Source organism: Triticum aestivum, chromosome 5B (assembly GCF_018294505.1).
Source record: "Triticum aestivum cultivar Chinese Spring chromosome 5B, IWGSC CS RefSeq v2.1, whole genome shotgun sequence".
Taxonomy (NCBI): domain Eukaryota; kingdom Viridiplantae; phylum Streptophyta; class Magnoliopsida; order Poales; family Poaceae; genus Triticum; species Triticum aestivum.
Genome location: NC_057807.1, coordinates 691,424,705 through 691,435,896, shown reverse-complemented (window position 1 = coordinate 691,435,896; position 11,192 = coordinate 691,424,705). Strand labels below are relative to the sequence as shown.

At 43.7% G+C, this 11,192-nt stretch overlaps 1 protein-coding gene and 1 non-coding gene across 3 annotated transcripts; one reads left to right on the top strand and one right to left on the bottom strand.

Moving 5' to 3' along the window:
* Positions 1-3,853: 3,853 nt before the first annotated feature.
* On the top strand, positions 3,854-11,192 carry LOC123114281 (PTI1-like tyrosine-protein kinase 2). Of its 2 annotated transcripts, none has more exons than XM_044535702.1 (8): positions 3,854-4,107; positions 5,205-5,313; positions 6,959-7,203; positions 7,320-7,446; positions 7,559-7,832; positions 9,816-9,948; positions 10,552-10,638; positions 10,748-11,192. In XM_044535702.1, the coding sequence occupies exons 2-8, from the start codon at positions 5,220-5,222 to the stop codon at positions 10,883-10,885; spliced, it is 1,098 nt and encodes a 365-aa protein (XP_044391637.1). In that variant the 5' UTR covers positions 3,854-4,107; positions 5,205-5,219; the 3' UTR covers positions 10,886-11,192. The 2 variants fall into 2 exon arrangements, with proteins under 2 accessions (XP_044391637.1, XP_044391638.1); XM_044535703.1 differs by having other exon boundaries at positions 3,869-4,107; positions 5,212-5,313.
* On the bottom strand, positions 5,879-5,950 carry TRNAC-GCA (transfer RNA cysteine (anticodon GCA)). Its single transcript has one exon. It is a non-coding gene; the product is annotated as a tRNA-Cys (tRNA).

Below are 11,192 nucleotides of genomic sequence, written 5' to 3'. Positions count from 1 at the left end.
CTAATGTTAATTGTTACTACCATGGTGCTGATGCTGTTCAGAATATGATATGTGCCTTAATTCTAAGTTCTGGTCTCTCTTAAGAGACATTTCTAGCTTTTCTGACTCAAAGTTGTTAACTTGGTACTGCATGAGTTTTACTACTGCTAACACAGAGAGTATTTACTACTGCCAACACAGAGACTTTGTATGCATGCTACCTGATGAGTGCTTTCTTTGTAATATTTCACCTTCGTATGCATAGGTTTATTCGGTTTGAATTCTGCATGACATGAAATAGATATTTACAGTGTTTTTCTCAACTTGTTTTCACTGTCACTTGATATATACTTGCTTGTACTTGAAGCTGTGGGTTAATGTTGGTGGTTTTGTTCTACTTGGATGCATTGGTACCCATCATCGAGCGAACGGATGCAACAGCGGCAAGAAGCTCATGGCTGTGTGCATCTAAAGCACACCATGGACACCATCCACTTCCTCATAAATGCTAACTCAATCCAGATCATCGTCGACACTATCATCCACATGTATCTTCCTTGGTTCCCTTTATTCTCTCCTGCCTTTGTGAAGTTTAGTATGCGTGTGCTGACGAGTATTGTTAGATCTTGCCAGTTGAATGTATGGTCGTGATAGTAGAATGGTATTTTGTTTTAGGCGTAATGTGTTGTAGTGCAGTTTTTTTGCACAACCTGCATATATGCCATGCATATTCATATTGTTTCTCTGTTTCTTATATGAACTACTATCTCATTTTAACTAGCTCGACAACAAAAAGCATGGTACTAGCTGAATGTTGAATGGTCTGTTCATAATATATTTGCCCTAGTTTTTCTCATTCTTTTCTGATTCATGTAACAGGATGACAGAGGAAGCCATGTTGCTGTTTTGTTTGGTCTCAGCCCTGACTATCGCCGTCGAGCGAGTCCGGCGTGTTGTTCATCTGACTATGGTTCCAGCCCTAACTACCGAAGTTTTTGTCCTGTTGAAGTTGCATAGAAATATGAGAGAGTCCAGCAAGTCCAGGAGCTTGTGAAGTAGTACTATATTACACTTGTAGAGCTTGTAAAGTATTGTATTATACATGGCCCTTTGTACTGGCACGGATAGAGCTTGTAAAGTATTGTATTATGTGATCTGGTTGCTCTTGTTTAAGTATTATGTGTGTTTTTATCTCTGCGAATCTGAATACTGCTTGAAATATGAAGAATATGAGTCTGATAGATGGGACCCACTTACCTGACAAATTGAAACCTGTTACCAGAACCTGACAACTGGGACCCATCTGACTAGTGGACCCATTTAATAAAAAAGAAATGAAATTGTTTAGCCAAAATGTCCGCGGCCTAACAATAAAAAAGGCTGCCATATTGGGCTTGGCCCATGATCCTGACCAAAAATTGATGAAAAAAAACACAAATAGGCTGAATTGTTGGGCTCGGCCCATGTAGAAAATCGAATTGGACCGGGCTGAGTCTTGTGCCACATCAGCTTGCCACGCTGGATGCCTACGTGGCCTGGGGGAGGTTGCTAGTGACCAAAACGCCACAGTAGGAATATTTTGGTCGTAAACGTCTTTGACCATTCCAGAAGAAAGGTCGCTATAGTCAGTTTACGACGCCCAGCTTTTGACCTTCTGTTTTTGGTCACAAAAAGGTCATAAATAGAAATTTGTGACCTTTCAGTAACCAATAGTGGTGGTCATAAGTTGACATATTTCTTGTAGTGAAAAGATAAGCGTTTGAATAATGCAAAAGCGTCTATAACTACTTCTCTTATATTTTTCTCTAGTGGCAAGCCATAGATCAGGTAGGGCACAAGTGTGTGTGTGTGTGTGTGAGAGAGAGAGAGAGAGAGAGAGAGAGAGAGAGAGTCCTTGAATAGTGTGTAATCCTTCACCCTTGATAGACCCTAGGTGAAGATTGTGAAAGGAAAAACCGTCTTGGGGCTTTGGGAAGAGTTTATGCTCTGTATGGAGAAAGAGATCATGGAATTGCCTGCCCACATTTTATCTCAAGACCTAACAACTAGAAACCATGAATTTTTAGCCTTAAAACAGTTGTAACAGCGGACCTATTTCTGTAAGGCACCCATATTTTGCTTACAATGAGGCATATTTAGGTCCAATCTACGAGAAGATCAATCCAACCCAAGACACATGGGAAAACCAACCGCAGGAATGGGAAGTTCCACCACCATGTATCGTGCTGCCCTAGACCACCTCCGCGCCGGTTGATTTTGACCGCCAACGTCGGCACTCATGTGGCCACCCTGAGCCCCGTTGTGGCCCCAACGGCCCCCATCAAGCTCGCCATTGACTAGCTGACTCCGACTGCCGCCGCTCAGGCATGGTCGCTATCGAGCTTGAATAGGAGCCGACACGCACTTGGCCGGCAATGACCGATGCACCGCGCTTGGGCGAGGTCCCGCTGTCAAACGTGGACGTCGCCCCGGCTCCTGACATCGCCCCCCAACATTCATTGACCTCTGCCGACCAGAAGCAATCTCGGTACCTATGAGGTGTTCAAGGAATTCCCCAAAGGATTTTTTATTCATTTTCTGATCGAATATGATGTTGTTGTGGTATGTTGCATAATATAATAGTTGAAATGGGTAATTTTACATTGAATGTTAATTTGCCATGAATATGAAACCAACAACCACAGATCTATTCGATATATGTAGGCCAAAGGATGCAAGCATCACATGTCATTAAATAGAGATCAAAGTGCTAAACAACAAATATGACACGTGTGCTGGTAACTAACGTCGTCGCAAAATTCATGGCTAATTTTATCGATGCTTACTAAAACAAGCAAACCAAAACAACAAAAAGGCAACTAATATAACATTGAAATGATAAAACAAACTGACGAATATAAGAGAACTGCTCGGGTATTTTGTTAGATAGTATTGTGATGATGGGCCTAAAACGGTTACACTATTAATTAGTGGAGTTATGCGTTTTGTTTTGAAAAAGTAATTTGTTGGAACATCAAGAATGCTATATAAACACGTGCATTTGTCTCGCCGGGCTTCTAAGAAGCGTGATCCTAAAACCCCAAGGCTAAAACCACCCCAACCCGAGATAACCAAACAATGCAACTTTCATATTTTAAAAATTTATTTCAATTGCTTAGGAGCATATAAACGCATTATTACAAACACATTTTTAGGTATTTTGTGCTTGTAGAGGGCCAACCATCGGGCTTCAGGCTTGGGCCGGACTGCACAGGCCCAATTTTAATGCTATCATCTCTTTGAGTCATTCTGCTCTTTCATCAGTGTATATAGACCATTTCTCAAAAAAAAAAAAATCATTGTAGATAGACTTCCCTAAAAAAAATGTAGATAGACGAGGGACCTTGAGATAATCTCGCTCTGACTCACTGTAATCCTGCCCCAGGTCCCCGCGGGCCCACGCGTTTTCGGTGCCCTCGTGGGGCCCGCACTCTCCCGTTCCCACCCGAACCCCGGCGTAGACACTTCCAGACCCGGTCCACGCCGCAAGCAACGGCCGGAAGCCCCTCGCCCATCCCCACACCGCACGCGCCGCGCACGCCGAACTCCGCTGCACCCGCCCACGGACAGCTGCGCCCCACCGCCCCGCGGTCCCCACACGTCACCCAGTGCACCGCGGGTGAGGCGACCACGCGGGGCGGCCGCTACCTGCCAAAACCGGCCACCTGGTTCGGCGCGCCCCAGCCCCCAGGTCGGTTCCAGCACACGGCAGGGCGCCCGTCTCGCCGACGCGCGGGCCACGCTGCCTCCCGGTCCCACGCGTCATGGGTGGGGTGGGCCGGATTCCGTTAGCGGTGGATGGGCGCGGGGTCGGTGCTGTTAGGGGTAGCCGTGTAATTAGCGACGCTCCCACACCGGTAACGGACGGCGGCTTTTGCTTAGGCGGGCGGCAGCGAGGGCGAGGAGGGGGAAGCGAAGCGAGGCTGCTGCTCTGCTCTCGCCTGCCCACCGCCCTCTCCGCCCTCTCCGCCCCATCAGCTCTCAGGCGAGACGGCCGGAGCGAGCTAGCGCGCGCGCGGGAGCGCGGCTTGGTGCTGCTGGTGGTCGCCGCCGCGGAGTAGGAGGCTCGCGGCCGCGGCCGGCGCGCAGGTAAGCGAACAGCTCCGCCCCTCCTCCTCCTCCTGGTTGGTTCGTTCGCTCTCCTTCCTCGGCGTCGGTATCGCTGGGGCCGCGGTTGTCTAGCGGCTGCTCTGCTCGGGGCGCGGCCCGCGGGGTCGACGGGGAGGAGCGGGGATTCGTCGGCCAGGCGAGGGGCGAGGGGCCTCGCCCTGTTCTATTTCCGAAAAGGGGAAGTAATCGTTGGGGTGGGCGCCGCCCGCTCGCGATTCATCGCGGGCCGTTCGGCTCAATCCGCGACGATTTAGGTGATTTGGGGCCGCCTGTGCGAAGAGGGAGACGCTTATAGTTCGCGCGGTGCCACTCATGTTTCCGTTTCGATCGGCTGCTTGTTTGTTCCTTCCTAAATTAGTAGTACTAGTTTGGTACTACTAGTACTACTACTTGTGCGTATGTATGTTAGCTGCTGGATGTGAAGTGTGTGTGGTTGGTGCCGCGCATTCATCAGTAGTAGTATGTGTTTTTGGCGAATTAGAGTGCGTGGTTCAGTGAGGGTGGCTTATATGTAAGGTTTCCATTTCTGTGCTATTTCGTTTTCACCCCCTTGTCATTTTCGGAACGGTGCATGTGGAAATTGGAGGAATTGGGGATGTGGGGGATTGTAGCTTGGGTTCCTAGACCAGCCTGGAACTGGAAGCGACTAAGTATACCCACTTTTTTGTTTTTGCACACAGTATAATTGAACTCTATAATTTGTACGTGCTGGCTGGTTGTTCCTTAAATCAGTAGCAGTACTACTGTGTGCTTAAGCTGTATATTTTAAATGTGTGTCATTGGTACCGTGCGCGGCTCAGTAAAGGACAGCTTAATATATGCGTTGGATAGTTTGTGTGGCAATTGGAGGAATTGGGGTTGTGGGATTGTAGTGGGTGGGTTCCTAGACCATCCAGAAGCTACTGAATATAACCACCTTTTGATTTTGGGCACAGAGTATAACTGAACTCTAGATTTTGTACGGATTGGATGCTTCCTTAGAAATGTAATTTTTGTGTGTAATGAAATGGCTTGTGCCCCAAACTTTTTATATAGGCTAACTCTTTTGTTTTGTGCATTTGGTGCATGCATTGAAGTGGCCAGGAGGCAGTATGAGGCATTGGCTTTGTTGCAATGGCCGGAGCGGTGACGACGACGACAGACATGAGGTGGAACATTCCAAAGCTCAGGGGAATAAGATAGACGGTTCGTTCATGTACTTGTGTGTTTAAACATTATTTGGTTCACTCTGCATTATGGATGCAAACTGAATAACAATTGTATCCCTGTGGTTTTAGATGTGGATTTGAATGCTAGTTAGTACTTAGCACTTTCTCAAACCAGTTGTATGTGCCATCAAAGATTAGGTAGAATGTACTTCAAGCTGTGCCCATGGACTGCTTGTTCTAGCTTTTATGTTTCAGTGCTACTTTTGGGTTGTGCAAACCATTCTTAGATTCTTTTGAATGGCGGGCCCTGATTTGTGAAATGTTCTTGCTACGTGTCTAACAATGAATAAATTGGTCTACCATGCTCCAGAGCATAATAAGCTCAATTTTGGAGTATTTTGGAACTGCTTGAATAGCGGTAACCATCTTGTGTAAGCACAAAGGTTCTCAGGAAGAATCGACATACCCAAAAATGTATAACAGATAAAAAAAAGAATAAAGCTAGATATGGTTAAAACCTGAAAGTAAATACTTGCGAAGAAAGTGTGGACGGCCAAGACAATAGTTGAAAATGGAAATAAAAATAGAAGAAAGAAAAGAATAGGGCCCAACCGGATTCGAACCGGTGACCTATTGATCTGCAGTCAATTGCTCTACCACTGAGTTATGGACCCATTTCTGTCCTTACATTTGACCCTAAATAAATAATTTCACAAGCAAATAGATAGACGGTGCGTTCATATCCTTGTGTTCAAATATTAATTGGTTCACTCTTTATTGTCAATGCAAATTGAATATCAATTTGTATCCTTGCAGATTTAGATATGGATTAGAGCGCTAGTTTAGAAACTTACACACGCTCATATCATCTAAAACCACAGGATTGCCTGTATGCCATCATAAATTAGGTACACATACTTCAACCTGTGCTCATGGATTGCCAGTTCCAGCTTTTATGTAAGATGCTATTCTTGGGTTATGCCATTCTTAGATTCTTTTGAAGGGACCTAATTGGAGAAATGACCTTATACGTGTCTAAAAATGTGTATATCAGTCTATCACGCTCCACAGAATATACAATACATAATTGTGTTAATTTGAAGTAATTGAGAACTATTTCAATAGCGGTAACCATCTAATGTTAGCATAACAGTTCTCAGAAAGAAGAATCGACATGACAAAAAATAAATAACGGATGAGAAGGGAATAAAGCTAGATATGGTTAAAACTTGAAAGTGAATAACTGTGACGCAAGTGTGGAAGGCCAAGACCTTAGTTGACAAAGAAATAAAATTAGAAAAAGAAAACAATAGGGCCCAACCGGGTTCGAACTGGTGACCTATTGATCTGCAGTCAATTGCTCTAACAACAGCAAAAACAGCGGGTCCATAGCGCAGTGGTAGAGCTACCACTGTGTTATGGACCTGCTGCTGTGGTTGTTGGTCATACATGAACCATTTATGAGCTGTGTGTATCAATATTGGGTGCTAATGGCCTCTTGTCATATTCGAGTCCCTTGTTGCGTATTTTCACTCATATGCCTTATAATGTATTCTGTTGCAATCTGTTTGGAAAAGCGGTTTCAAATATATATTGTCATTGCTCGTTGCATCTTTTTACCTTTTGCTGACATGATTTTTATGCTGAGTCCTCAGTGATTGCATTTTTATGTTTTTCATCAGGCAAGCAAAAATCTTCGAAACCTGCTGATCAACCTGAGCCAGATATTTCCCCTCCTACAATTGATGTCCCAGAACTGTCATTTGAGGACTTGAAAGAAAAGACTGACAATTTTGGATCGAGTTCTCTGATTGGTGAAGGTTCATACGGACGAGTATATCATGCTACCATGGATGATGGCAGGCAAGCGGCTATTAAGAAATTTGATGCATCTGAAAATGAGCCTAACGATGAATTCTTGAAACAGGTGAACATGTGTTGCCTATTTAGTTTATTTGATCTTAACTTTCTGAATCTTATACCTCGTGCATTGATGATAGTACCAAAGGAATTAAGCTGTATAGTTTTTTTTTATAACTCCAGGTCTCACTTGTATCAAGGCTAAAACATGAAAATCTCGTGGAGATGCTGGGCTACTATGTGGAGGGCAACTATCGTATACTGGCATATGAATTTGCAACAATGGGTTCTCTTCATGATGTTCTGCATGGTAAGACTTGAGAGTCTAGTGTCTTTAGCATGTGGCATAATCATGAAACTATTCTTAAGGGTAACAAGTTCAGTTATGATGGACCTTCCTGCATCTATTTCTCTATAAACAGGAAGAAAAGGAGTTCAAGGTGCGCAGCCTGGTCCTGTGCTTGACTGGATGCAGAGAGTCAAAATTGCTATCGAGGCGGCAAAAGGTATAGAGTACCTACATGAGAAGGTTCAGCCTTCAATCATCCATCGGGACATCAGATCAAGCAATGTGCTTCTGTTTGAGGACTTCAAGGCGAAAATTGCAGACTTCAACCTCTTAAATCAAGCTCCTGATATGGCAGCACGTCTCCATTCGACTCGTGTATTAGGGACATTTGGATATCATGCGCCAGAGTAATTGTCTAATTCATACTAATACATTTTCTGCTGTTGTTCAATACCTTGCATTAACATAACTCAACTACAGTTGTTCCAGCTCAGTCTTGAAAAAAGTTAGGTATAATAAAATTATATTGCAAAAGCAAGTATTGCTATGGTTTTAGTTCATAATGATGTCAATGTGGTAGGGCCCATCTTTAAATGACAGCTGCTTCGAAAGGTTTAATATGCTGTTTGAATGAACTAACTTTTAGATTGTCCTTGTCACCACGTGGCTTGCTATTGTACGCGTTTTATGTTCAGCTGGCTCCCACTTTTTGTGTAGGAATGCCCGACTGACGGTTCTCGTAAGTTGTAACTGCTTAAGTAGCCAGCATAAACCACATTTGTGGTGCTCCTGATATAGCAATAGATTCACGGGGTTGACATTCAATATACATGACCGGAACAAGCTTAAGTGCCATGACCTGCATACTATCATAGCCAAAGTAACCCTGCTGTGGATGTGGTGGCACATCATGGCAGGAAGCATTCATGTTTCATGCACCCAACAAATAAACACTGCAGCATAGTTCTGGGAACCTGCTGACAAAATAAGAATGGACCAAATGTAGTTGGATTAAAGAACTTCCTGATTTAAACCCCATGATGTACACCTGTATCAATAGAGTGGATGCCCAAACCGCTGCACGCTACCATTCTCTCTGGCAAATGTTGGAATTGAAAGTAGTAGTGTATGCCGTAGTCACCGGGAATATGGTTCACGGCATGGCACGTATCCTCTAGAATCTATCTTAAAACCGTTATTGTGCTGCAACTCGACTTGGGGTGATGAATCTGATTACCATGATATGTGCCAGTAAACTGATGCTCGCTATTTTTGTCTATTTTTTACTCGCGTAATACATTACAATTTGCACATCTAGTACATTTTTCTCTTCTTCACAAGGATACATGAAAACTACTTGTATGAGTTTTGAGCATTCAATTTCGTACTATCACTTGGTCTTTAGAACCAACCGTTGGACTTGAGAACCTCCACATAGTTGCATATCCAAAAAGAACACTAGTAAATCTGGCTTTAATGTGTCGAGCGAGTAGGATATGTGGAGCTGTAGACTGATAATCATGTTTTACATTAATAACAATTAGCCCCAACTGTTGTATTTTCGTGTGAGACTAATATCATTTGATATGATATTGATTTGTCTCGACGTGTAAAGTTTATTCGCCATTATATGGTCGTTTGGATATCAACTTATTGAACTTCCAACTATACAGTGGTTGGCTTCTGCTGATATTTAGGCATGCAGCCTTTCTCTGCTAACTAATGTTCCTATATAGCGGCACTGATATTGCGTACTTGGTCTAAAAACGACAACACACTTATTTTAGGATAAATATGTTATACTAAGGAAAACGGCTGACGTTTGCAGATTGTATTTCTGTCTTTGGGTATCGCCTAGCACGCTGTCGGGCATCTGCTTTCCCAGTTCGCACACGACAAAATAAGGCTTGTCCGCATATAGTGTGCACTTTTGGACATTCCGCAGAACATCATTAATTTGCCAAATAGGTGTGTGCGTCATCTAAGCGACCGGATATCTTGTGGTGGACTACATAAGCCTGGTTAAGCGGTGGCCTTTTATTCCAGGCCTAGTTAATCCTGTATTTCTAGGATATTTGTCTCAATCCAGAAAGTTAACATTTCTGGCAACAATTTGATATTGTTTGATTTGTAGTCCAAACCTGCTGACATTTGCTTTCCTATGCCCACGAAGAACAAAATATGTTCACTGGTTGATTTTGTTTGCACTTCTGACTGGAAGAAAACCGGTCAAACAAGAAATACGATGAACTGCAATCTTTGTGTTTTGCCTGGACGATGTTGGTTATCTTTTCATAATGCTTATATTCTCAGTATTACCTTGCGGAAATGTTTGTAACCCTGGTTTTCATGCATTTCCTCTCTAACTTTGATGCTCATGTTTGTTGCAGATATGCTATGACTGGCCAGCTGACACAGAAGAGTGACGTCTACAGCTTTGGCGTGGTTCTTCTTGAACTTCTGACTGGAAGGAAACCGGTCGATCACACAATGCCTCGGGGGCAGCAAAGTTTAGTCACTTGGGTATGTTATTTTGTTAGCATGCTGTTACTGTGTTTGCTTATTTTCCTGTTACTTTAGTGAATTTTCCCTCGTCTACTAGTATGATATATATCAAGTGCGTAAAACTGAAGCTGTAAAAATTATAAAGAAAATACCGGGAAAAGAGAGGCTTAAGAGCAAGCAGCTTGTTGCAAGTTCAGAATTATAAAATCCTAACAGTACAGTAACTATCTGACTGGATACCTGCATTTGCACACTGATTTATGTTTTCTAAAAGTTAGCTTGGCTATAAGTGATTCGGGATGTGAATTTACTCTCTCAGTAGTGTACTTGAACAGTAACAGCTCAGTCCAGCTGAGTTACTTGAACCAGTTCGTGTCTGAAGTCTGAACACCAGACCTAACAGGAAATTGGATGATAACACATATTTTCTGTCTAGAATTTTGGATTTTTCTAAGTCTGAACACCAGACCTGGCAGGAAATTGGGTGATAACCATCTACACACACTTTCTGTCTAGAACTTTGGGTTTTTCTAATGGCTATTATTTGCTGGTTCCAGTTGGTAAGTAGTGAGCAATTGGTACTGATCGGTAGCAATCTGGTTGTGCAATGTTTCTCTCCAGGCTACTCCAAGATTGAGTGAAGATAAGGTGAAGCAATGCGTAGATCCTCGGTTGAAGGGAGAATATCCTCCAAAGGGAGTTGCTAAGGTATGTCTATCTCATCCACTTTGTTTGTATGGTATTTTCCATTGTTCCGCAATTTGTTGTGTCGGTGAACAATGGGGCTACTTACTTATGTTGCATTCTCAACCTGCAGCTGGGTGCGGTGGCAGCTCTGTGCGTGCAGTATGAAGCAGAGTTCAGGCCCAACATGAGCATCGTCGTCAAGGCGCTCTCTCCTCTGCTACAACAAAGAGCAGCAGGCTCGGAGCTGGCCCCGGCACCCGGGGCTTAGGGGGTGCTGGATCATGAAACTTCCCAGCGCTCACTAGCCCGAAATGGCTGGCACAACGGGTGTGATTTGCGAGCGGTTTGTAGATTTGTTTTGCGGGGTTCTTCGGTCGGATACAGAATATTTTCTCTGCGAGTCTGTTGCCACCATAGGGATTTTCTGCTGTTTGAGATTTGTGCTGTACATTTGTCTGTTATAGGTGGTTAGTGGTTATCTGTTGTCTTTTTCATTGGAAGTGCATATCAGAAGTGTCAGAAAACTCGAGACATCGTTTGGAACTAGATTAAATGCAACATGCTCAGTACTTCTA

Coding starts and splice junctions, on each gene's coding strand:
- LOC123114281 (XM_044535702.1), top strand. CDS start 5,220: ATGAGGCATTGGCTTTGTTGCAATGGCCGGAGCGGTGACGACGACGAC. Junction 5,314..6,958: donor TCAGGGGAATAAGATAGACG/GTTCGTTCATGT, acceptor GTTTTTCATCAG/GCAAGCAAAAATCTTCGAAA. Junction 9,949..10,551: donor AGCAAAGTTTAGTCACTTGG/GTATGTTATTTT, acceptor GTTTCTCTCCAG/GCTACTCCAAGATTGAGTGA.